General features: G+C 42.7%; 1 protein-coding gene across 1 annotated transcript; it reads left to right on the forward strand.

Annotated features, from left to right (window-relative positions):
* The first annotated feature begins 1,102 nt into the window (after nucleotides 1-1,102).
* On the forward strand, nucleotides 1,103-27,551 carry HBP1 (HMG-box transcription factor 1). Its single transcript, XM_032221183.1, has 11 exons — nucleotides 1,103-1,173; nucleotides 5,575-5,767; nucleotides 9,121-9,346; nucleotides 12,600-12,741; nucleotides 13,913-14,024; nucleotides 14,143-14,255; nucleotides 16,069-16,225; nucleotides 18,064-18,208; nucleotides 20,303-20,611; nucleotides 23,838-23,979; nucleotides 26,424-27,551. Exons 1-11 carry the CDS (start codon nucleotides 1,159-1,161, stop codon nucleotides 26,433-26,435), a joined length of 1,566 nt encoding a protein of 521 aa, XP_032077074.1. The 5' UTR covers nucleotides 1,103-1,158; the 3' UTR covers nucleotides 26,436-27,551.
* The last annotated feature ends 109 nt before the right edge of the window (nucleotides 27,552-27,660 follow it).

Raw genomic sequence — 27,660 nt, forward strand, 5'->3', positions numbered from 1 at the left:
CCCTAATAGCCCATTGACAACGGTGGGGGCTATGAAGAGCGAGTCTTGTTTCCTGCCTAAAAACATGTTTCTCCATTTCTGATCCAGGGAAATATAATATTCTGCCTTTTCAATATTTTCCAGGATATTTCATTTTTCTAGGAGCAGGGTGGATGCTAATGCTATACATTCAAGACAGGATTAAAACCCCAAGGAAGCCAGCATCTAGTATTAATTTACATTTGTTAAACAAGATTTTTTTTTAAAAAAACCAACTCATTACTGGCCTTGGGCTAGACAAACGAATTAAAATCAAATAACAAAATACACAAACAAGCCTCTTAAATTACAAAATGCTGTAGAACAAACTGTATTAAAAACTACCCAGAATCACAGGTGCTTCACCATTAAACCATCTTCCAATCAGCTACCATGTTCCTAGTGTCTTTGCTCCCCACTTGGGACAGGAGTCCGATGGATATTTTCTTCCAGAAAGGGGGGGGCAAAACCCACTTTCCATGCTTAGCCATGAAACCTGGGTCTTGATTGTGGTCATAAGTCGAGGATTAGGTGAATAGGATTCTACAATGAAGCTGGAGGGAAATTTTTCCAAAGGCTCAGGCTCATTGAAATCCTGCAATTTTCCAAGCCCCACGTTTTCCCAAAATTAAGAGAAGTCCCCCAGTTTGCAAAAACATTAAAACCCAACCCGTCCATTCCCCACTTTTCCTGGAGGGCCACAACCAGCTGGAGATAGAAATACACGTGTCCCTAAGATTCTTGTTTACTAATGCCCGAGAGCTTTCTGGGAGTTGTTGTCCTTCCACTCAGTATCGGGCGTTCCTTGAAGAAGAGAAAACAACAACGCCCATAACCCCCTTCGGCTCAGGGAGGGCGGGCCAACGTCCATTTATCAAACGCCTCGTTCAGCTTGACTGGCTCCCCTGCAAGCCAATCGAGCGCGCGGAAGGCATCAAAACAAGTCTTGTTTTTCTTCAGCTGGGCCCTGACGGGCAGCGCCGTTATCCAATGAGCGGGAAGAACCCCCGCGACGGGCGTCCCCGCCAGCCATTCAGAGGCCGAGCCCGATGGAAAAGGGCGGCGATTTCGAGCGAGACGAACGGGGAGGGAGGAGGGGAAGGGAAGAGAGAAAAAAAAAAAGCTGTAGGGAGTCCTGTAATGGCGACGGGGTTGGTAAGTAGCTCATAAGTTTTGAAGTGTTTTGAGGCGGGTGGAAGTTGGGGGTAAACTAGGAAACGGGCGAGTTCCCTTTTTTCGGCGGGCTGCCACTGAGGGGAAGACGCTGCCGAGGAAGGAAGGGGGGGACTCCGTGTCATTCTTCAGCTTGGGGGAGAAAATGAAAGGGGGATGAAAAGGCTCCGGATTCCTGGAGCGACTTGGGAGGATTTGAGAGGGTTGCTCTTCAAAAAGGAGCACAACACGGCGACTTTTTACCTCAGTTGTGAGGCGTACTTAATTCGGGGGTCCCTCTTCCTGCTCTTTTTCACCCCCCTCCCCAAATTTCCAGGTCTCTTTGGGCCCCTCAGGAGCACTTTGGTCGAGGGGGGGCCCTCCCGCTGAGGGAAGGGGCCCCTCCGAGCTTGGGGACGAGCGCCCCTCCCCCACCACCTCTCTTCGCTGTTGTTACGCACTTCTGAATGAATGGGGCCTTTCGGCGCATGCGCCTTTCCCCTCCCGGGAGGAAAAAGTTATAAACAAGGGCCTCTGCCAGGCATCGGGCACGTGACTGGAAAGAAAGGGGCGGGGGGGGGAGAGGGCGAGAGCGGCTGTGACAGCGCCGGCCGTGGGCTCCTCCCCCTCGGCTCGGAAGGGGACCAATCAGCGCCGCGGGGCTCCTCCCGCCTGCGGCGCGTGACCTCCCCTCAACGGTCCTCCTCCTCTCCCCTCTGATGGAACGCGCGCGACGCCAGAGGCGGTGCGCGAGCTTCTTGCGTGAGGGGCGGGGTCTTTTTCTCGCCCCGCCCCCCTCGTTGAGCGCGGAATGCGGAAGTGTTCTGGTCTGTTGCGGTGGGAGCCTAAACAGCTGCTTTTCAGCAATGGGGCGAGGGGGCCAACCCCCCCTTTTTCTCTGGGGTGTTTCTCACCTCACTTATTTCTGAATCTGTCAGCAAGTGACCCGGATGGATAGCTTTGAAAGACATACATTATATGTCACTAAGGGGCTGCCACCAAGAAGAGGGGGGGGGATGTCAAGCTATTCTCCCAAGCACCTGAAGGCAGGTCGAAGAGCAATGGATGGAAACTAACCAAGGAGAGAAGCAACCTAAAAATAAGAAGAAATTTCCTGACGGTTAAATATACTGCTTGGATGTTTGAGTCTTCGTTGACATATTCCTAACAGAACAATCAATCAGTGGAAAGAGTTGCCTTCAGGAGCTCTGAGTGCGCCATCACTGGGGGGTGTGTGTTCAGAAGAGATTGGACAAACATTTGTCTGAAACGGAATAGGCCCGTGATGGCGAACCTATGGCACGCGTGCCACAGATGGCACACAGCCATATTGCCGCCACACAAGCCGTCAGCTCCGGCGCTCATGCCTGCCAGCTGATTCTCAGCCAGAGGAGGCCATTTTTACCCTTCTCAGGCTTCAGGAAAGCCTCCGGAGTCTGGGGAGGGCTAAAAACAGTTCGGAAAGTTCAGAAATGATCCATTTCCAGTTTCTGGAGGGCCGGGGGATCACATGCGCAGGTGGGCAGGACCTAAGAAGACAACGACTTAGGTGGTTTGGACACATTTGCCGCATGGACAATAGCCGATTACCTTACCGATCGATTAACTCGCTGCGACCGGATGGGTGGAAAATCGCACGAAATGCCCCAAAGAAAACGTGGATATCCCAAGTGGCTCACGATCTTCAACCACTCCATTTTTCAATAACCGATGCCGAACAAGCCGCCCTAAATCGGAATCAATGGCATGCTGTAATCCGTGACGTCCTGCCCCTGGCCTTCACAATGCAACGGTCACTGCCTTATGGACGTTGACATTTACGAAGATTAAGTCCAAGTAAGTCCAAGGGCAGGATATGTTGAATTGTAGGTGTGGGCTCATGCGTGCGTGAGACAGCATGCACACACATCATATATATAAAAATAACATTAAACCTCATTCCCTTTTAACACTGATGATATTACCTAGCTGGGTAATGAAATGTGTACAAGAAACCATACTCTGGGCACACCAGGGACCTCCCATTTATTGGTTGCCTCAATCATTCAAGAGAGTCTAGGCAACACACAGTGTACTAAAACAAGTAAAAGGCATTCTATCAAGGAAGGAAATGTCAAGAACCAAGCATAATGTCGCCCTGCCCCAGAGCCTGAGCTAGAACAGGGGTCCCCAACCCCCGGTCCATTAACTGGCACCTGTCCATGGCATGCCAGCAATCGGACTGCACAATCAAGTGGAGCCCCATCCACAGGATGCAGGCAGCATGCAAAACCATTTCCCCTCTAGTCCACAGAAAAACCTTTCTCTATGGAACCAGTCCCTGGTGCCTAAAAGATTGGGGGCCACTGCCCTAGAGAAATTTTTTTAAAAAAAGAAAACTACTTCCATATTGCTGTTTAGAAGGTTACTGTATGTGGATTGCTGTTTAGAAGGTTACTGTATGTGGATATTTCCATAAAGTCTATGAAGAGCCAGTCTGTTGTACAATGCTGGTTAAGGTGTTGGCCTACAAACCAGGAGAACTCCAAGTTCTAATCCTGCCTTCGGCATGAAAAACTGGCTGGGTGACTTTGAGCCAGCCGTCCTCTATCCAATTCACTTCATAGGGTGGTTGTTATGGGTCAAATAGGAAGAGGAAAGAGTGTTTGGTATGTTTGCTGCCTTGAGTTGTATATGAAAAAAGCAGGATAAAAATCTAAACAAAAACAGTCATCAGGACTTGAGAATGACTCGGAGAAGAACGGCCTACCATGAATGATGTTGGGATGCAATCACATGTTGATAAATCATTCTCCCTTTCCCAAAAGCCAGAAAGAAAGACACAAAACGAAGATCTTACAAGAATACAAGTTAAAATGCCTGGACTGGTAAGATAGCAAATTACTTCAAGGAATACCAGTGGCCATTTAGCGACAACAATGCCACTCAGGTACCAGAAAGATAAAATCAAAAGAGCAGAATGTAGTCAAAAAGTAGACACAGAATCAGAATTTGAGCTTCTGATCTCTTTATGTATTTTTTTAAATCACAATTAAATTGTAGGTCAAACTTTAGAAAAGCTGTTTGTTTATTTGTAAATAGATATGCTAAGGATCTTAAGTATAAAACCATCAACATTAATAAAAATAGTTCATTTTTCGTTTGAATCTTATTTGGAAAAGAAGCATACCTAATCTGGAGCTAGTAATCTGTGGCCTTCACCTTGGATTATCAAGATGGTGCCTCCCTTGGATGAGATGATCTATTCCGATTTGTTTGTTCTATTGAATAATTTTGGGGATACAGGCACATGTGATGACCAATAATTTGTTTTTAGATACAGCAGCATGTATCATGTATGTTGCTCTTCTAGCGTGCTTTGCTAAGTACTTAAGGAGCTTGTAACTTTGGGCATATGGCAGACTCTGATAAGTTGATAGGCCATTTCTAAAGCAGATAAGCAAACAGTCCATGACAGCTTAGGATACTGCAGTACTTGGTTTACGTGTCTTATGTGATGTTATTAAAGAGCCTGGTCATTTTTACTCGAATTAAAAGTTTACCATAGCACATTGCAACTGCTTAAAATCACCTGGGACTTGCTTATGTAACAGTCACACATTTGGCTTCTAAACAGTGGGAAACTGAGCATTTTATATAGCAGGTTTAGCTAAGTGTCATCTCTGTGAAAATATTGTGTTTATTTGATATTGTCACATCTTCTAACCGTGATGTTTCTGGTTATTGTCTTTACTGCGGAGTGCATTGAATATTTTAGGATTTCCAAACTAAAATAAACTGTTAAACTGACTATTAAAAAAAAAAGCAAATACGAAGTATGGGAAAATAATTAAATTAAGAATGAGGTGGCATACTTTCTAGAGGTAGTGCAATGAAAACGCTTTAAGTCTCTTTCCCGTCATTTTTTACACATGCTTGAATTAATATACACTGTTCTATAATAAATTAAGTATTTTATGAGGAGAGGACAAGCATTTGTGTTCTGAAGGTCACTTCCCTGATTGTGGACTAGAATTTTTTTTTTTGCTGTGTGATGGTCAGGACTTAATAACAATCCTATGGATAGAATAATTAACCATTACTTGTTTATTATTAGTCTCGCATGAGACCATCAACTCCCAATTAAAACACTGCCTAATCAATTTTATTTTTTGCTCTCACTGGTTGCCCATAACTTTTCTAGGAAAAAAAAAGACTTAAAAGTGACCTACCGCAAAACATTGCTGTGTGTTTATGTTTAAATTGCCAGCTGTGGCCTTTCCCAGATTTTCTTCATCCAAGATTTCCCTCTGTGCTTAGCCTTGCTTTCCCCCCTCCCTCCCTCAGAGTTCTTAAAATGGCAAATACTTAGGAGTGAAATGTTGCTCAATATTTGAGCTAATTCTGTGAATAATTCTTGTCCAGTCAGATAATTTGAAGCGCCCTACAATGGTTTGGGAAATAAAGACCAACCAGATGCCTAGTACGGTGCAGAAAGTCCTGTTGGTTATGGACAAGAGAACGTCAGGAATGAACGAGGCACTGGACTTACTGAAGTGTAACGAGAATATTCCGTCTTCTCCTGGATATGCATCTTCTGATGAGCATATGGAACTTGGCAAGTATCCGTTCACGATTCTTGCATTTTAAAGGACAGCTACTTTAAAACCAATGCAGGTAGTCCTCGACTTACAACCCGCAATTGAGACCAACCTGTCTATCGTAAATGAGACATTTGCCCATTTTATGACCTTTCTTCCTAGTGATTCTTATCGCTGCATTTGATAAGTTACTAACCTGGTTGTTACGTGAATCTGGTTTTCCCCATCAACTTTGCTTGTCAGAAGGTCGCCCAAAGGAGATCACATGACCCTGGGACACAGCAACAGCCATAAATACGAACCCGTTGCCAAGCCTCTGAATTTTGATCACAGGATCATGGGGATGCTGCATAACTGAAGTGAACTACCAATAATTCTTTCTGGTGTCCTCACCACACTCTGCACAGCCTTCCTGTCCAAATGCCTCCAAACCACACAGTAATGCAGAGGAAACAGAGAATATAGAACTGAAAATTGTATAGAAGGAGAGAAAGGCAATGTGGAGGATAAATATGTCAGGAAGAGCAGATAGAAAATGCAGCAGAGAGGTTGACAGAAGTTTGGGAAATATTGTTGTGGCCACCAGCAGCCAGCAGAGCTGGCAGCAGATTCAGAAGTGAGGAGGTTCGGAGGAAGATGGGCCAGTCCTGGAGTCTGGGGAAGGCTCTGATGAGGGCCCTGTGTCGGAGGCAGAGAGAGGGGCCAGAGTTGTATGCAGTTATCAGCTGCCTTCAAAGTAAGACATCAGTGAGGCAGACGAACAGCTGGAGCCTGTTCCCAGTGTGCGCATGCACAGAATTGCCAGACAAAGGGAACAGCTAAAGAACAGGGGGGCACTTGGGGGTAAGGCCACACAATGAATGGCCCTCCCAGAGGAAATAAAAGAGGAGCGAAAGGGGAGTGGAGTTTACAGGAGACATTAGTTCGCTTAATTGGTTTATGGCTCTCCGAGACTCCTTGCCAAGTGTTGCAGATAAGGTCTGTGACTGTAAATCCTCCCTCGAAAGACTTTGCTGGATGTGAATGAGCAGAATTCACAGTAAATTAATAAAAGGGGTTTTGTCAGGACAAGGAGTTTTTTTCATGCTCTTGGGAAACCTCTGTCAGAACAAATACGGTGTGTGACAGACCTCATCCCTGTCTTCACTGGGTCGCTCATGATTCTTGTGTACCCTGGAGGCCTCCCATTTTTTATTCCTAGTCCACGGCGGTGAGACATGGTAGCTTAAAAGAGATAAAAAATACATTGAGTTTAAGATGGTGGCTAGAGTGTATTGTTTATAATCAAGATAATTGTCTTGGCTAAAGCTTGGTGGGAAAAAGAACCAGGGATAATAAAAACAAACAATCACCTCCCGGAAACGAGTGGCTTCAAACCAGTTTTGCAGACCTGTCAAGAAATCTGGACACAGAGGTTCATAAACCCTCCAAGGGGTTGAGATCCATAATTTCATAGTTTCTGAAATTGAGTTTCATAAATTAAAAGTTAAAATTACCTTTTACTACATATTCTAAGCAAAGGGGACCTCCAAACTTGGCAACTTTAGACGTGTGGACTTCAACTCCCAGAATTCCTCAGCTAGACATGCTGGGATGTTGAAGTCCACAAGTCTTAAAGTTGCCAAGTTTGGAGCTCCCTGTTTCTAAGTGATACTTTTTTTGCCCTATGTGATTCAGTGCCAAATTTCACCTTGAGATTCTTCATAGTCTCTTCAAATAGTCTTAAGGGAAGAGTGCACAAATATTTTCATTTCAGAGATCTAATTGATAGTTCTCTTTAAAAAACAAATAACAGGCGCACTCAAAATAAGGCCCGAAGTAACTGAATTAAGCATGCTTGAGGAATTATTTTCTGTAGTTTATTTTTAGGTTGTGATCTCATTCACATGTAGTATGATAGCTTTTTTAAAAAAACTCAGAATATGTGGCAATGGCTAATTGAAAATCAAGCATGATTTCCTAAAGCGGACAAAATCTTATATCATCTTCTGGTAATGTGACTGTGTTAGAACAGTGTCAGGGAGATTGGCTGCTATATTGCCGAGACCAAAAAATGTGTCATTTTTTCTGCTAAATTATAGGTCACTGCAACCTTTCATTCCAAAGTCATTATTCACAACTAAAATACTTCAGGCAGTTAAAATATGCACATTGAAGCCTGGCTATTGTCACATTTTGTGGTTATTTTCCATATCTCCTGTATTTTTTGTTTTTTTATCTGCTTTTTTGAAATGCTGGAGGATATGACATGATATGCCACACAATAAATATTGTGATCAGATTGTTCAAACTGGATTATCAAAACCCCAGAGATTACCAAGCCAAAACATTCCAATTAATTTAAAATTCTTAAAGAAACGTTCATACCAAGTCCCACCTTGACTCCCTGAGACAACGTCTCTAAACAAAGAGAGATGGGCTGTTTTGTGAAATTGAGGTAATATGCAAACTTTATTTCTAGTTCATCATTGCTTAGCATTGCAAATTCAAATGAGAAGCTGTTTACTTGAGATTTTTGAGTAGTTTTCATGAAGAGATGAAACTAAGTTTAAAAGTTCTTTTAATGCTCAAATCCAAGATCACGATGAAATATGGTATTTTAGCTATATACTTCTCCCTGAATAAGAAATATTTAGCCCCTGTAATATTTTTCAGAAGCGTTTGTAGAATCTTTCTTTCTTCCAAGTTTTTCTTTCTTCCAAGTATGTTGCTCTGGATTTTTCTATTTTGGAATATATGCTCAATTCAGATAGTTTTGAATGTATATCCCTTCTTTTATACTGGCATTATATAAGAAGAAACAGGGTTTGGGTTTCTTGACAAGATACCATAATCTTTCTGAAATTAGGTAAGATATCAGCATAGTAATTCAAAAGATCTAACCCTAGAAAATATTTTATTCCGGGGTCAAGGATCTTATTCTTGTGTTGGGCTAGTTTGATTTAAGTGATTAAAGTGCAGAATTGCAGACAAACTCTGCCCACAGAAGTTTGATCCTGATGGGGCTCAAGGTTGACTCAGCCTTCCATCCTTCCAAAGTGGGTAAAATGAGGACCCAGATTGTGGGCGGCATTAGGCTGATTCTGTAAAGCCGCTTAGAGAGGGTTGTAAAGCGTTATGAGACAGTATAACAGAATTGGAAAGGACCTTGGAGGTCTTCTAGTCCAACCCCCTATTCAAACAGAATACTCTATACCATTTGACGCAAATGGTTGTCCAGTCTCTTCTTGAAAACCTCCAGTATTGGAGCACCCACAGCCTCTGCAGGCAAGTCATTCCACTGATTCATTGTCCTTAATATCAGGTATAGAAGCCAAAATGCTCTTGCTCTCTCTGGCATGGATTTGACGCTGTACCTTTCCATTGGCAGATGATCTTCCTGAATTGCAGGCGGTTCACAGCGATTCTACTCCACCCGCCCTCTTCCAGCTAAGTGCTCATGTCTCACATCAGGAATACGCAAGGCCTTCTTGGAACCAACACACCTCAGGCAGCAGTCCAGAAAGCGCTTATCTGTGCGAGAATGGCGTGAACTGGTTGACGGAGCTGGCAAATATAGCCACTAGCCCACAAAGCCCTCTCATGCAGTGCTCGTTTATAACACGTATGGGATATTATTATTATTATTATTATTATTATTATTATCATTATCATTATCATTATCATTATTATCATTATCATTATTATCATCATCAACATCATCATTATCTCTACAAATTGCAGGCTTGCTTCAAGATTCCTGTTTTGCATTAAAAGGTGGAGAGAGAGAGAGAATATGAATATTCATTCATTTCATTTTCATTTTATATTTATATTATATACTGAATATGTCTGTTTGTGTGCATGTATGTATGTGAGGACAGTGGTGATTTATTATTTTCATTCTAGTTGGAGCTTTGTATTCTGATTTGAATTTAGTGTTCAAAGTGTAATGGAAGTAATGAACCATCATTATATAGATACAGCTAGTCCTTGACTTACTACAGTTCATTTAGTGACTCTTTGAAATTACAACGACACTGAAAATAGCGACTTACAACCGTTTTTCATACATAGGTAAACTCTATTAAAATAAAAAAAGTTAGAAATAGTACAGGTAGTCCTTGACTTACAACGGTTCGTTTGATGACCGTTCAAAGCTACAACAGCACTGAGAATAGGTGGCAACTGACTCATATTTATGACAGTTGCAGTGTCCCAGGATCATGCGATCTCCTTTTGCGACCTTCTGACAAGCAATTTCATTGGGGTAAGCCGGATCCACTTAACAACCGTGTGACTGAACAATTGCAGCAATCCACTTAACAATGGTGGCAAGAAAGGTCGTAACCTGGGTGCAATATTTGCTTTATCGGGCTTAGCAACATAAATTTTGGGCTCAGTTGGGGTTGTAAGTTGAGGACTACCTGTACATAATTCGGGAGCTGCCCTACTTCCACTACAAATACAAAGATAGGGGTACTTTCCCCACATCTAACTTGCAGAGCTGATTACCTTGAAATAAAGAAGGCTACTGAGAATGTGTAGGGCCCTTCTTTTTCTCTGCATTAGTGTGTGATGGGTAAGAAAGTGAGTCAGGCCAATAGATATTAGAAGTGCCCCTTTTTCTGCTATCACTCAAGGAGCACTAGAATGTACCGTGTTTCCCCAGAAATAAGACAGGGTCTTATTTTCTTTTGATCTCCGAAATAAGCACTTGGCCTTATTTTCGGGGAGGTCTTACTATTTTTGGGGTGCAGGAGGCGGTAAATATGGTCACCTCATGGCTGCTGCTGTGTTGCAATATTTTTGGGAGGGGCTTATTTTAGTGCATGCGCTCAAAAGCCCAATTGGGCTTATTATCTGTGGAGGTCTTATTTTCAGGGAAAAAGGGTAGATACTAGTAGCCTGACAACTGGAAGAATAGCTTCCCTTTTAAAAAATATTCCTACTGAACAGTTGAGAATACACTATTTAGCTCAGTGAAACAACTAAATCAGCTACGAAAGCATTAAAAGAAGGAAATTGTACAAGTTATCACATTATAACTTGACCTGGATCTTAAAACGGGATCAGAATATGAAAACATCAGATTGCTGTGCTGAGAATTAAATCCCAAAGATCTACCCATAGTCACATAAATAAGTATGCGTGCTTTGAAATCCCTCCAGAAATCTTAATCAATCTGGGACAAAAAAAACACACACACACACACAAAACACAAAAGGAGCAAAACAGATCTGTAATCACTTCTGTTCTTGGCTCAACTAAAAATACTTCCTTGCTCAGATTGATCTGTTAATTATTTTCTTGGAACTTAGAAGCGATGTGTGGCTGGCTCTTCATAAAAGAAGGATTGATTCTCTTCTGTAAATGGCTATGTTGATTAGCATACTTGGTCTTGAGATAATGGGATGTTCCAGGAAAAGCACATCTTTCCAGCTCGGCGTTGGAACTATGGAGTCGTCGGTGTTTTTTGAGCTTGGTTGTTTTCTTGGAGATGCTTCATCACCTGGCCAGGTAGATTACATCTTTAGCACTGTTGCTCCAGGATCCAATCTGGGTCGGACCAGAGATTTAGTCTTCTGAGCTTTCGGGATTCGTGCTGGAGCCCATCCTCAGGAAACGTCTCTTTAGCAGACACACTCTTTAACAGATTAACAGAGTTGGAAGGGACCTATGTCATCTAATCCAACCCCTCACCCAAGCAGGAGACCCTACACCATTTCTGATAGATGGCTGCCCAGTCTCTTCTTGAAAGCTTCCAGGGATGAAGCTCCCATAACTTCTGAAGGCAACTTCTGTTCCATGGGTTGATTGTTCTCACTGTCAGAAAATTCCTCCTTATTTCCAGGTGGAATCTCTCCGCATGTTTTAGCCTCCAGTCCCCTAATCCGCTTGGTTGCTCTTTTCTGCACTCTCAACATCTTTTTTTATAGTGTGACCAAAACTGGATGCAGTACTCTAGGTGTGGTTTTACTAAGGCTTTATAGAGTGGTATTAGTATCTCCCTTGATCTTGAGTATTAGTACCTCATTCACTCTGGCAGAGAGAAGCTCCCCGAGGATGGGCTCTATCGATGAGAGACCCAGATTGGATCCTACAACATCCTGGGGCGCGTACATTTACCCTTCCCTCCCTGTTGCTGGAGATGTTGGGTAATGAAGTCCCTGCAAAGGAAACAACCAAACCCAGAGAGCTCCAAGGATTCCGTAATGGGACGCTTAGTTAGAATAGAAGTAATTTCCATGAATGAATGAATTAAATAATTAGCTATTTGCTCTACAAGGCTCTTTCCTGTCTTTTTGTCTTTCTGTAACCGAATGGGAAAGGAAGAGCAGTCACAATTTTAAAATTTTGAGTGTGTCTTATTGATAAAAGCAACACTTATGGAAATTTTTCTCTTGCTCAAAATAGGCCTGAATGATGGGGGTGGGGTGAGGTGGGGGTGGATATTGCATGTTGCACCAGTATTGATTGAAGATGATTTATCTTTTTATCTTTTATGTACACTGAGAGTTTATGCACTGAAGACAAATACCTTGTGTGTACAATCACACTTAGCCAATAAAGAATTCTATTCTATTCCATTCCATTCCCTATTCTATTCTATTCCATTCCCTTCTCTTCTCTATTCATTACATATCTATTCTATTCCATTCCATTCTTTCCTTACTCTACTCTACTCTACTCTCTATTCTATTCCATTCCATTCTTCTACTCTGCTCTGCTCTACTGTTTCTATCCTATCCTAGTGTTCAAGGAATAACTAAAGGAGGTTTCACGTTGCGACAGAAATGCTAAGCTGTATTCTTTGGGTATCTTCTTCCCTTCCTTGATCCACACCTGTTCACACATTGTTTTACAATCCTTTCTTAGGTCATCTCCGGTTCACTTACTAGCTACAAGCAAAAGTTTACATTCCTATGCACGTCCACCACCAGAATCTTCTCCGGATGAGACTGTTTTCCCCAAGCATCACGTTGAGGAAACACCCGATCAGACACGAAGGGTAAAAATTCTGTTACGTTGAAGTTGCCAAACACTAGAAACATTAAAAAAACAACCCTCTTATGTAGCATGACTTTATATGTTATTCCTTTATATGTGTATTTATTTAGCAACTAGAGGAATAGATCTTGTGCTGCAATGGGCAATTCAGACAAATTAGAAACGTGACAGCTTAGCAAAAGTCCCCTTTGAAGCTTGGATCAAATATAGCGGGGGAAAAGCAGACATTCCCAAAGTTGCTTTTTCAAAAACAACTGGACAGTAGTTTTTCCATGAAGACGTTCTGCTTCAGTCAGAACTGAAGAAGCTTCTTGGATCAGAAGCGAAACGTCTTCAAGGAAAAACAAGAAAGTCCAGCTGCTTTTTGAAAAAGCACCTTTGGGACACAACTATGACTTGGATGACTTGAGAATCTCCCTAGATGGAAAGCAGAGATGTTGCAGGAGACAAAACAGCTCGAACAGATGGAAGGAAGATTGTCTCATTCATTTCCAGACCATCCATCCACACCCACAGCTTGTCATTTGATCCTAGGCCAAGCCAAACATACCGGGACTTACTGGGAACAATGAGCTGTCATTGGAAGGCTCCCTTGCTTTGTCATGTCAGGTTAATTGTAAGCTTTTAGGACTGCTGCCTGAAGTTAATCGTGATAAGAGGTCGCAAATATATATTTTTATGTATTGGATTTCTATTCCACTTCCAACTGCTTGTTCATTGGAGTGAAATGTAACCTCAGAGGATTAGATTTAAAAAAAAAAGGGGGGGGGGGAGCAACCAACATTATTATTAAATTTATTTCTCTCTCCATGGAGCTATTCTGGGTGGCTCACAACCATAAGCTCAAAACCAAGAAATAAAAAGGAGGTTTAAACAAAACAGAAGTAAAGTAATAGAACAACAAAACCAAGAAGGAAAAAGAGAACAAAGGATATACATTGATATTAGTAATTATTATGTTACGTGCTTATGTAAGGAATGTACACGGGCTTTAGAGCATAATTAGAAGATGCGAAATTTAGGAATACGCAGGAAAAGCTTGGGAGATTGCTAAGTAAAGAAAAAATAACTCCAGAAAGTTTTCTGTTTCAGGGAGTCACATGAATCCACCGTTTTGTGTGAACAGACACAGAAATCTATACGTGCAAACTGTGGTTTTATTTTTTCAACAGACAAACAGTGAATCAGAGTCTGGCATTTTCTGTATGTCATCATTGTCAGACGATGATGATCTGGGATGGTGCCACTCTTGGCCTCCAACTGTTTGGCACTGTTTCCTTAAAGGTAAAATAACACTCCCCATTACATGACTGGGTTTAAGACTCAGGTTCGTCTTTTATGGTTGCATTGAATTCTTTTTTTTTCTCCCTCCTTTCCCTCCCCTAAAAAAAAAAAAAATTAGGAACACGTTTATGCTTTCACAAAGGACGCAATCAAGAATGGATCGATGTTGAAGATTTTGCTGGATCGGCCGGCTGCAGAAACGAAGCTGATGATTCTTTGGGTGTCTATAAAGTAAGCTCTTACAGCAATTTAAAGGAGAGGAAAATGAATCAGAATAGAACTGGAAGGGGCCTTGGAGGTCTTCTAGTCCAGCCCCCTGCTGGATTATCGCTTAAGAAGGGACTGTCTGAGACAAGCGATTGTCTCAGACAGTCCCTTCTTAAAAACCTCCAGTGATGGAGCATCCACAACTTCTGAAGACAAGCTGTTCCACTGATTAATTGTTTTCCCTGTTAGGAAGTTTGGCCTTAATTCCAGTTGCTTCTCTCCTTGGTTAGCATTTTCATCTATTAATTCTCATCCTGCCTTCTAGTGCTTTGGAAAATAAGTCGTCCCCCTCTTCTTTGTGGCAGCTCCTCAAATACTGGAATGCTGCTATCATGCCACCCCTAGTCCTTCTTTCCTCTAGACTAGCCAAACCCAATTCCTGCAACCGGGAAGCATTTATGCAAAGGGAAAGCATTTATGCAAATCCACTAAATGCCATGAAGTAATTCCCGTAAGAGAGAAATTACGGCATCCGAGAATAGCATTGTGAAGTGATAGGAAGAGGCCTGCTTGCTTACTCACCCTGGAGTGTTGCAATTTCCCCAGGACCAGCAGCTGGGCAATAAGTCACATGTCTGTACTTTACAAATGTATACCGTATTTTTCAGAGTATAGGACGCACCAAGATTTTGAAGAGGCAAATTAAGAAAAAAGGTTTTTGCACTCTGCAGACCTCCCCAAAAGAGCCCGTTTTTTGCAAAAAAAAAAGGGCATGAATAGCCTTTAGGAGGGTTGTAGAGTGCTCCTACAGCCTGTTTTTAGCTCATTTCTGCCCTCCCCATCCCCCAGGACCACTCTGGAAGCCACCTAAAGGCTCTGCACGGCCATTTTGGTGAAGGGGCGGGGTTTTTGGAGGCCAAAAATGCTGTATTCAATGTATAAGAACGCGCCCAGATTTTCAGCCTCTTTTTTGAGGGAAAAAGGTGCATCTTATACTCCAAAAAATATGCTGTGTGCATCTCTCTCTCTCTCTCTCTCTCTATCTCTATCTCTATCTCTATCTCTATCTATCTATATTATCTATCTATCTATCTATCTATCTATCTATCTATCTATCTATCTATATCTATCTATCTATCTATCTAATCTATCATCTATCTATCTATCTAATCTATCTATCTATCTATCTATATCTATCTATCTATCTATCTATCTATCTATCTATCTATCTATCTATCTATCTATCCTGCCTAATATGTAATACAGCACAGGTTCAAATCCCAGTAAGGGTATGGCTGGCTGATGAGAGCTAAATAGCTTGAAATAGATCTATACTAGTCTCCCTTTATTTGTTTATCAGCACAAATGCAACACACACACGTATGTATGTATGTATGTATGTATGTATGTATATTTGTAAACTGCCAATTCATGTGTAGTCAGCATAGTTTGTAAGGATTCCTGCCCCTTGTGGTTGATGTAGTAAGCCGTGTGATCCAGAAGTGGGTTTCTACCAGTTCGCACTGGTTCAGGCGAACTGTTAGTGGAAATTGGGACTGGGTCGCTGAACCGGTAGGGACTGTAGGCTGGCCATGCCCCTGAACCAGTTCTCCAGTCGACATTGCCGGCTTGTTTTTTAGTCTTTTTTTCATGTTCTACGCATGCGCTGAACAATTTACATTCAACGAACTGGCAGCAGCCCACCTACCCCTGGCGTTATCCCTTTCAAAACGTAACGATCGAGACTTTTAATTCTTTAGAAACAGGGAAGTGGCTCAGATAGACAGCGATGGGGCTGGACTCATTGGGGATTCTGACATCGGTTGTGTTCCTGCAGGGCTACGCTGCTGACGGATTGAAACTGATATCGCATGAAGAGAGCGTTTCCTTTGGCGAGTCAGTCCTTAAGTTGACTTTCGATCCCGGCACAGCGGCCAAGGATTTCCTCACTGCCGAGTGCAGATTAGATCACCCCTTCTACGTTAAAAATAAAGGTAAAGAAACATGTTCTTTTCTTCGTACATGATTTTTTTTTTAAAAAAAGAACATTCCTATAACCACCTCTGAGCCCAAAATTTCTGTTGCTAAGTAAAACATTTGTTAAGCTCCATTTTACGACTCTTCTTGCCACGGTTCTTAAGTAAATCTTGTTAAGTTAGTAAGACGATTGTTAAGTAAGTCTTGCTTCCCCACTGACTTTGCTTGGCGGAAGGTTGCAAAAAGAGGGATTGCGTGACCCCGCAACCGTCATAAATATGAGTCAGTTTCCAGGCATCTGAATTTTGATCACGTGACCATGGGGGTGCTGCAACGGTCGTGCGAAAGCCGGTCGTAAGTCACTTTTTTCAGTGCCGTTGTAACTTTGAAGGTTCGCTAAATGAACTGTTGATAAATCGAGAACTACCTGTATTCACAATCAAGAAATAAAAGCAGGAACAATTTTTAAGAACACTCTTTATTGTTGTGAATTACAGGCGGTCCTCGATTTACGACCACAGTTGAGGCCAAAATTTCTGTTGTTCAGAGAAACATTTGTTAAGTGAGTTTCACCTCATTTTATGACCGTCCTTGCCATAATTGTTTAGTGAGTCACGGCAGTGGATATGTTAGTAACCCGGTTGTTAAGCGAAACTTGCTTCCCCATGGACTTTGCTTGTCAGGTGGTTGCAAAGGGGGATCACGTGACCTTGGGACACAGCAACGGTCGTAAGTATGAACCAGTTGCCAAGTGTCTGAATTTTGATTTGTGACCACGGGGATGCTACAATGGTTCAACTGTGGGAAAGGGTGATAAGTCAATTTTTTCAGGTGCCGTGGTTACTTTCAACGGTCACTAAATGAACTGTTGTAAGTCAAGGACTACCTGTACTGAATTTGGAAAATATGCCAGAGTTTTTGTCTTAGCCATTTGATACCAGACCAAATCACGACAGAGTTATTTTGAGTTTCTTTCTTCAAGTTTTACAGTTTCTCAGAATAAATTGTCATTTGTAGCAGTCAAGATACCCGATTAGAAGCTGGAGACTGTGAGTTCAAGTCCCGCCTTAGCCGTGAAAACCAGTGGGTGATCTTGGACCCAATCCCTACCTCACAAGGTGGTTGTGGGGAAAATAGAAAGAGGAAGGTGCATTGGATAACTTTGCCGCCTGGAGTTATTTGTGAAAATAATAAAGATGGGATAGAAATAAATAGGAGTGGTGCGGTGGCCCAGGGGTGGAGCTCTCGCCTCACAATCAGGAGGCTGTGAGTTCGATCCTAAGTAGAGGCAGATATTTCTCTTTCTGGGCACAATGAGAATATATGTCCTGCACAAAACTCCGTATTGGCAACAGGAAGGACAACTGGCCAGTAAACACTTAGCTCCATTCAGTTACCCCGACTCCACTCTGCAAGGGATTATGGGGTCATTAAATGATGAGGATAATAAATAAATAAATCACCATTTCCCCAAAAATAAGCCCTCCCCGGATAATAAGCCCAATTGGGCTTTTGAGCATGTGTGCTAAAATAAGCCCTCCCCCAAAACTAAGCCCCCTCTGAAAATATTTCAACCCAGCAACAGCCATGAGATAACCACGCTCGCCACCTCCTGCACCTCAAAAATAATAAGACCTCCCCGAAAATAAGGCCAAGCGCTTATTTCCCGGGGGTGGGGGTGTCAAAAGAAAATAAGACCCTGTAAATAAATAAATAAATTTCATTATTTTTCCCATTTCCAAGGCCAGATCTACATTATTTCTCAGCTGCTTTCTCCTCTTTTGGCTAAGTTTTAAACCTTTCGGAATCCAGATTGCATCTGATTGTTTCTCTCTCTTTTTTTTTTTTGGTTTAGGTTGGTCTTCTTTTTATCCAAGCTTAACTGTGGTTCAGCATGGAATTCCATGTTGTGAAATGCACCTTGGTGATATCTGTCTACCTCGTGGACACCCTGAGGCCCTAAACTTTGACGATTCTGGTGTTTTTGATACCTTTAAAAGGTAATTCTTGAAGCAGAGACTGTATAATTCTGACTTTCCTTTCAAATATGTGAAATTCTGGTTTTGCCCTATGGAGAGGTGTTTTTAAATGTTGATTAAGAGCAAACAAATTGGATTATAATTCCCACACATCCCTAAAATTAAGCTATTTCAATTAATGCTTAAGCTCTTTTTAAAACCTGATGTTTTAAAGTAATAACATTTTTAATACTATTTCTAGACGGAATTTATTTAATTGAACATTCTAGCTTTACCTCTACTATCACTGCAAATCATAAACTGATTAAACTCTTTCCACTAGAGGGTGGACGGCTACCAATTCTAGGTTGTGTAAACAGATTCTCTAAGTTGGAAGCACATGTTTAAAGTAATTCCTGCGAACCTTATTTACTTCTTCAGCTACAATTCTGAAAGTAGAATAGGATTAATTTTAAGCTTATTCAATCAGACATTAAAGTCATTTGCATTTTTTTTTATAATGCTGGGTTTCATGGTAACAAGAATTGACCTAATCTTTCACTTAAAAGACCGTAGTATGAGTAGTAAATCTATATTGTTAGGTGTGGGGTCCACGGTGCTCTCTGAGCTTGGTGGTTTTTTTGCAGACGTTTCGTTACCCAGCTGGGTAACATCATCAGATTTATAACTGTCAGTTTATATAGAAATTAATCCGCTAAGAACACTCCCACTACTGACAGGGCAAGCTACTAGAGACCAAAACCCACTCCCATCTAGCACTGATGATGTTACCTGGTTGGATCATGAAATGTCTGCAAGAAAATCACCAAGCTCAGAGAGCACCAAGCACCCCCACAGTCCTCTCCCTCCTCCTCCTCTTCCTCCTCCTCCTCCTCCACTACCACCACCCTGTGAATTCTACTCCCTTCTATCACTGATGATGCTACCTAGTTGAATCTTGAAATGTCTGCAAGAGAATCACCAAGCCAAGAGAGCACCAAGGACTCCTACAGTCTTCTCCCCTTCCTCCTCCTCCTCCTCCTCCACCACCACCACCACCACCACCACCACTCTGTGAACCCTACTCCCTTCTATCACTGATGATGCTACCTAGTTGGGTCATGAAATGTCTTCCAAAAAGTCCTCTCCCCTTCCTCCTCCTCCTCCTCCTCCTCCCTCCTCCTCCTCCTCCACCCCCCACCACCCCCACCCGTACTCTGTGAACCCTACTCCCTTCTATCACTGATGATGCTACCTAGTTGAATTATGAAATGTCTGCAAGAAAATCATCAAGCCAAGAGAGCACCAAGGACTCCTACAGTCTTCTCCCCTTCCTCCTCCTCCTTCTCCTCCTCCTCCTCCACCACCACCACCACCACCCTGTGAACCCTACTCCGTTCTATCACTGATGATGCTACCTAGTTGGGTCATGAAATGTCTTCCAAAAAGTCTTCTCCCCTTCCTCCTCCTCCTCCACCACCACCACCACCACTCTGTGAACCCTACTCCCTTCTATCACTGATGATGCTACCTAGTTGGGTCATGAAATGTCTTCCAAAAAGTCCTCTCCCCTTCCTCCTCCTCCTCCTCCTCCTCCTCCTCCTCCACCCCCACCACCCCCACCCGTACTCTGTGAACCCTACTCCCTTCTATCACTGATGATGCTACCTAGTTGAATTATGAAATGTCTGCAAGAAAATCATCAAGCCAAGAGAGCACCAAGGACTCCTACAGTCTTCTCCCCTTCCTCCTCCTCCTTCTCCTCCTCCTCCACCACCACCACCACCACCCTGTGAACCCTACTCCCTTCTATCACTGATGATGCTACCTAGTTGGGTCATGAAATGTCTGCAAAAAAAAAACCCCAACCAAGTTCAGACAGCACCAAGGAACCCACAGTCCTCCCACTCCTCCTCCTCCTCTTTCTGCACTCTGAGAACCCTACTCCCTTCTTTCACTGATGATGTTACCTAGTTGGCTCATGAAATGTCCTTAAGGGAACCACCAAGCCCACAGAGCACCAAGGACCCCCACAGTTCAACCCTGAGCGACAAACATTCCCTTCTATTGAGATACAGTTAGCCACTACTTGAGGGTAAGCCCAGAATTGGTTTCTAAAGCGACCTTTCTTTTCAGTTACGATTTTACACCCATGGACTCCTCCGCGGTCTACGTGTTAAGCAGTATGGCTCGTCAGCGGCGGGCTTCTCTCTCCTGTGGGGGGTCCGGGAGCCCAGACTTTGAAAGAGCCGACTGTGGGCCCGCCCGATCCCCACAGACGTCCTCCATGTACAGCAAATCCGGCAAAAGCCACCACTCAGGGACTGCAAGTACTGTTAGTGCCACTTCTCCCAACAAATGCAAAAGACCAATGAACGCCTTCATGCTGTTTGCCAAAAAATACCGAGTAGAATATACTCAGATGTACCCAGGAAAAGATAACAGGTAAAGAGCCTCCCAATTCTGGTTTGTTTATTTATCTTATTTTATTATTTACTTGTCAACGTGCCCAAGGGAACAAGTATTAGTATAGAGACGGACATTATCTCATGAGATTGGTACAAGGATGGATTGTACCATATTTTTCAGAGTATAAGGCGCACCTTTCCCCCTCCCCCAAAAAGAGGGAGAAAATCTGGGTGTGTCTTATACACTGAATACAGCATTTTTGGCCTCCCGAAACCCCGCCCCCTTCGCAAAAACAGACGTGCAGAAGGTTTGGGAGGCTGGTAGAGTGCTCCTGGGGATTGGGGAGGGCAAAAGCGAGTGAAAAATGGGCCATTTTTTGCCCCCTCCAAGCCCCCAGGAGCACTCTACCAGCCTCCCAAAGCCCATGCATGTCCCGTTTTTTGCAAAAAAGAGGCTGTTATTTGCTCGTTTTTGCCCCTACCCAGCCCCAGGAGCACTTTGCAGGCCTCTCAAACTCTCTGCATGCCCTGTTGTTCACAAAAAAAGGGGGGGGGGGCGTGCAGAGGGTTTGGGAGGCCTGCAGAGTACAAAACCTTTTTTTTTTTTAAATTTACCTCTTCAAAATCTTGGTGCGTCTTATACTCCAGTGTGCCGTATAGTCCAAAAAACACAGTAAATAATTATAACATGGCCATGAACACATCAAATGAGTTCAATACAATGGGGACAGTAACACAGGGGTGCGCTTATGCACTCCCCCTTTACGGAACCTCTTAGAAATGGGTGAGGCGACAGTTCAAGGTTAACAATATGGGGGTTGAATACATAGACGATGTAGGTTCACCTCTGGCCTGCTGTTAATGAATGCGAACATTTGTTTTTATTTATTTATTGTCTTTTAAAAATCATTTTCAGCTGCCGAATGTGTACTTTTACGTATTGTACATATTGTAGTGTGCAGCAGCTGCCAAAACAGCCAACACAGTTCTAGGCTGCATCAACAGAGGGATAGAATCAAGATCACGTGAAGTGTTAATACTACTTTATAAGGCCTTGGTAAAGCCACACCTGAAATACTGCATTCAGTTTTGGTCGCCACGATGTAGAAAAAATGTGGAGACTCTAGAAAGAGTGCAGAGAAGAGCAACAAAGAGGATTAGGGGACCGGAGGCTAAAACATATGAAGAACGGTTGCAGGAACTGGGTACGTCTAGTTTAATGAAAAGAAGGACTAGGAGAGACATGATAGCAGTGTTTTGATATCTCAGGGGTTGCCACAAAGAAGAGGGAGTCAAACTATTCTCCAAGGCACCTGAGGGTAGAACAAGAAGCAATGGGTGGAAACTAACCAAGGAGAGAAGCAACTTAGAACTAAGGAGAAATTTCCTGACAGTGAGAACAATTAATCAGTGGAACAGAAGTTGCCTCCAGAAGTTGTGAATGCCCCAACACTGGAAGTCTTTAAGAAGATGTTGGATAGCCATTTGTCTGAAGCAGTATAGGGTTTCCTGCCTAGGCAGAGGGTTGGACCAGAAGACCTCCAAGGTCCCTTCCAACTCTGCTGTTGTATTGTATTTTTGAAATGTGACAAGTAGGAAAAACAAAACGCAAGTGTAATGAACCCAGGCACTTCAATTTACACAAGCTTACATGCTTAGCTTGGATTTTGTCATTTAATGGCTCCGAACGTTTTAGGGATGGAGTTATGAAAGGTGTATTTCCAGTATTAGATTCTAGATTAACTATTAAATAAAAAACTCAGAAATAGCACAGGTAGTCCTTCCCTTACAACAGTTCCATTAAAGACTGTTCGAAGTTACAATAGCACTGGAAAAAATGACTTATGACCATTTTTCACACTTATAGCCATTGCAGCGTCCCCAGGGTCACAAAATTCAGAGGCTTGGCAACTGACTCATACTTGTGATGGTCGCAGTGTCCCGGGGTGTTGGTGGTCAGGTGATCCCCTTTTGCGCCCTTCTGACAAGCAAAGTCAATGGGGAATCCAGATTCACTTAACAACCATGCTCCTAATTTAACCATTGCAGTGATTCACTTTATCAGCTGTGGCAAAGAAAGGTCATAAAATGGGGCAAACCAGTAACACGATTGTGAAGTGAATCTGATTGTCCAGTGAATTGATTTTGTTTGTCAGAAGGTTGCTGAAGGGGATCACCTGACACACACACACACACACCCAGGACACTGCATCCATTAGAAGTATGAATCCGTTGCCGAGTGTCTGAATTTTGATCAGATGACTACGGAGATGCTGCAATGGTCGTAAATGTGAAAAGCGAAAGTTCATAAGTCACTTTTTCAGTACCGTTGTAACTACGAATAAACTGTTGTAAGTCGAGGACTACCTGTATATTCCAGCTGAGCACTGATGTTGACAGGTGTGTTATGTTCCCCCAAAAACATCTCTACGGTTTTGTTAAGGCTGTTAAAAAACAGTCCTAGAAATTCCATTGAAAACGTTAAGAAAACTACTGCTTACGCTAAGGGTATTATGGAGTAGTTAAAGAAAAGTCCCGAGGAGAGAAATAAGTGCTGAAGTCTTTCCTGGATCTATTCTATTCCATTCCATTTCCTATTCTATTCAATTCCATTCCATTCCCTATTCTATTCTATTTTATTCCATTCTCTAGTCCAGTGGTCTCCAACCTTGGCAACTTTAAGACCTGTGGACTTCAACTCCCAGAGTTCCTCAGCCAGCAAAACTGGCTGAGGAACTCTGAGAGTTGAAGTCCACAAGTCTTAAAGTTGCCAAGGTTGGAGACCACTGCCTAGTCTATTCCATTCCATTCCCTATTCTGTTCTATTCCATTCCCTATTCTATTCCATTCCATTCCATTCCCTATTCCATTCCATATTCTATTCCATTCCCTATTCCATTCCATTCCCTATTCTATTCTATTTTATTCCATTCTCTAGTCTATTCCATTCCATTCCCTATTCTATTCCATTTCATTCCCTATTCTATTCCATTCTATTCCATTCCCTATTCTATTCCATTTCATTCCCTATTCTATTCCATTCTATTCCATTCCCTAGTCTATTCCATTCCCTATTCTATTCTATTCCATCCCATTTCCTATTCTATTCTGTTCTATTCTATTCCATCCCATTCCCTCTTCTCTTCCCTCTCTCTCCCCCCCCCCCTCTCTCTTTCACACTCACACACAAAGGAAATAGGGAAATTAACATTCTGCTGCTGGCTTTGCGTGACCCTTCTTCTCCCCATCTATTTCTTCTGCAGAGCCATAAGTGTGATCCTCGGGGACAGGTGGAAGAAAATGAAAAACGAGGAAAGGCGGATGTACACGTTAGAAGCCAAGGCCTTGGCTGAAGAACAAAAACGTTTGAATCCCGATTGCTGGAAACGGAAACGGACAAATTCAGTATGTGGTTTTTCCACTCTTGCCATTTCCTAGATTTCGTGGTCCTTAAGAGTATTGTAGAACGAAGCCCCATCCATGGGATGCAGGAATCACAGGAACACCTCCCCCCACCTCCTCTCCACGGAACCGGTCCCTGGTGCCCACAAAGATGGAGGCCAATGTTGTAAAAGAAACTGTTAAATAAAGTCCAGCTGGATTTTCTATGAAAGGTCCAGCTCTAGAAGGAGCCCCCCCCCCCCAAAAAAAATCTCTATTCAAGTGGTTCCAGTTTGCCTGTTCATTTGATGGTCCCAGACAAAGAGTAACACCATTAAGGTTATTCCAGAACACACAGGGACGTGGTGGCTCAGTGGCTAAGACACTGTGCTTGTCGATTAGAAAGCTCGGCAGTTCGGATCCCTAGCGTCGCGTAATGGAGTGAGCTCCAGTTCCTTGTCCCAGCTTCTGCCAACCTAGCAGTTGGAACGCATGTAAAAATGCAAGTAGAAAAACAGAGACCACATTTGGTGGAAGGTAACAGCGTTCCATGCGCCTTTGGTGTTTAGTGATGCTGGCCACATGACCAGGGAGACGTCTTCTGACAGCGCTGGCTCTTCGGCTTTGAAATGGAGAAGAGCACCACCCCCCTAGAGTCGGGAATGACTAGCACCTATGTGCGAGGGGAACATTTACCTTTAGAATACACACAAGATAATAGACCACTTGAGTCTATTCCAGGGGTGTCAAACTCACAGCGTCACAGTGGTGTCATGTGACATATTGGGATCCTCCCCCCCCCCGGTTTGCTAAACCAGGTGTGGGCGTGGCCAGTGCATGACCCATCCGGCTTGCGGGCCACAAATTTGACAGGCCTGGTCTATTCTGATCCTTGCTGCACTTAATTTTATAGTAGTCTTCACTCTCCTCCCCTCTTAAAATATATTAAAAAGGTAAAATTAGTTAAGTCCCTGCGGATTTTACTCCGCTAGAAGTTCCCGCCACACTTAAAATAGATTAGTGTCTTTTTAATCCATTGAGCTCAGCAGCCTATAATTTCTGTAAAGACGACATTTGAGAAAAAAGTTTAGATTTCTCTGTTGCTAAAAAAAGGGGGGAGGTATTAAACATAGTTGGTCAGTGCACTTGTCTCTTTAATTCTACCCAAATCCAAGGAGAGGCTTATAAATAACGGTCGCCCTCAACTTGTGACCACAATTGATATGGCGAAGTGGGAAATTCGCTAAGTAAGTTTTACCCCATTTTATGACTTCCTGCCACGTTGGTTAAGTGAATCCCTGCAGTTGATAAATCAGTAAAATGGTTGGTTTCTCCATTGACTTCGCTTGCCAGAAGGTCGCAAAAGTCACTGCAACCGTCATAACTGTGGGTCAGTTGTCAAGCATCTGAATGTAAATCAGGTGATGCTGCCGTGCTCCTAAGTGTGGAGAATGGCCAGGTCACTTTTTCCAGTGCCATTGTAACGTCAGACGGTCACCTAAGTGAACTGTTGTAAGTTGAGGACTACCTGTGGTTGAAATTTCACCTCTTACCTCCACCCGACTGAAAGTTTTGCCTCACTTACAGAGAACAGTTGCCGTAGTCTGAAATACTGCCGGTATTCGGTCCACAGGAGTTCTGGTTGTTTATTTTTCATTTTGTTGGTTTTTTAAAATTTAATAAACATTTGTTTTAAAAAATTTGATAGGATGCCGTGGGTTCCCACTGGCTTGGACCAGTTTGACTCAATAGGTAGTAACTCAGCCTGCCACGCCCCCAAACTGGTTCTGTAGGCGGCACCATCTTGTTTTTTACTACTGCGCATGCGTGTGCGCACACCCGAAGCGCGTCCTTGAGCAAACCAGCAGTACTACTGTGTTTTATAAGACAGGGCCTTGTTTTCTTTTGACCCCCCCGAAATAAGCACTTGGCCTTATTTTCGAGGAGGTCTTATTATTTTTGAGGTGCAGGAGGCCCCTTAATCTTGGCCCGTGGCCCAGCTGATCCAGAGAGGGCTGGAAGTTCTGTCTCTGGCACACTCTTGCCCAGCCCTAGCGCCTCTGGGCCTGCTGCTCTTTTTGCGGCTGCCTCTAAGAGAAGGGGCGCGATAGTGAGGATTTGCAGGAGCAGTCTTGGCGAGGCCGTTCCGCGTGGATGGCAGGTGCATGTGGGGCGCATGGTACATGTCCCCCCCCCCCCCGGAAATGGGGACTGGCTGCGAATGCATTTAAATATTTTCAGAGAGGGGCTTATTTTAACACATGCACTCAAAAGCGCGATTGGGCTTATTATCCGGGGAGGGCTTATTTTCGGGAAAACAGAGTAGAACCCAAACTGCAGCGTGTTCAAGTCCACTTCATGTTTTGCCTGTATGAAACTTGAACCCAGAACAAGTCATTAATTCCTATTTCCACAGACAATAGTTCCCGGGTCTTTAACAGGTGTTTTTCATCTGTCTTCCTTCCCAGGGGTCTCAGTAACATCAAGATGGAATTCTAATCAATCCACGGTGATGGGAGGAAGACACGATCAAGGTTTCGTGATTTGTTGTGGCGGTGTGACTATAAATACACTGGCATCATTGGAGTCACTAGGAATGAAGTTTTGCTTATTACAGTAGAGCATTAAGCAAGCTAAAAAGTATCAACCTTTAAAAGAAAAAAGAAAAAAAAACCAAATTGCCTTATATTTTTTCCCCCTTCCAAACTATATTATATGTCTATCAGGTGTAATAGGCTTGAACACGGATATCTGTGGTGCTAAGGAATAGTAGGAAGAAGAGAGGAGCTTTGTATAAAAAAAAGTTTTATTTTCTAAGGAAAAAAAAAATGCACAAAAAGGGGGAAGTTTAAAACATGTAACATCTGTTTATAGAACAATTCTTATTGCTGATTAATACGTATTGCACAAAACTATGTAATTATTAAACTACCAATTTTGCAAGCTGGAATTTTCTGACGTATAAATAGAATGAACTTCTAGCTTGCCCGGTGCCAACAAAAATGATCAGAATACGTGGCAAAGCGAAGAGTATATATAATGTACGCTATATGTAGCAAATCGTCGTCTATACGGGAAGGTGGGCACATTTATAATTTCTATTTTGGGTGTGATGCCTTCTCCAGTAAAATTAAAGGGCTGGTGAGAAGCCCTGAGCTGCATTGGAAAAGATGAAACCCACAAAGAGATTGCATTGTTCAAGAGGAATGGTGCTTTCGTAATACTTTCATTTAATGTTAATTTTTTTTTTCCTATGCTGCGTATTTTTAAAAAAGATTTTATTTTGCCATAAAGACATCATTTATGGTGGGGACAAACCTTGCACTTATTTTCGGTGCAATATTTGCACTTTACTTTTTTTTTCCCCTCCCCTCCATCTATCTAAAAAAAATAGAGCAGATATATATATTCGATTAATGGCTACTTTTGCTGTGAACATTTACAACATAGCTTTTTAATATTACTAAAAATAGTGTGTTTCTGTCAAGAAATCACAAAAGAAATGTCAGCACCTGATATGTACGTCTCTACATGTTGCTCCTATGATTTTGCACACTGTATTCTTGTATTATTTCAAAATAAATTGTAAAAAATTATTCTTGTATATTTTCTCTATATAAAATATATGAAGTATCACAATACCGTCTTGTGAATTGATCTTACTGAGTGCTTAATTGAAGGAATGCTTGGAAACGGACTGGTAGA

This window comes from Thamnophis elegans, chromosome 7 (assembly GCF_009769535.1).
Source record: "Thamnophis elegans isolate rThaEle1 chromosome 7, rThaEle1.pri, whole genome shotgun sequence".
Classification (NCBI taxonomy): Eukaryota; Metazoa; Chordata; class Lepidosauria; order Squamata; family Colubridae; genus Thamnophis; species Thamnophis elegans.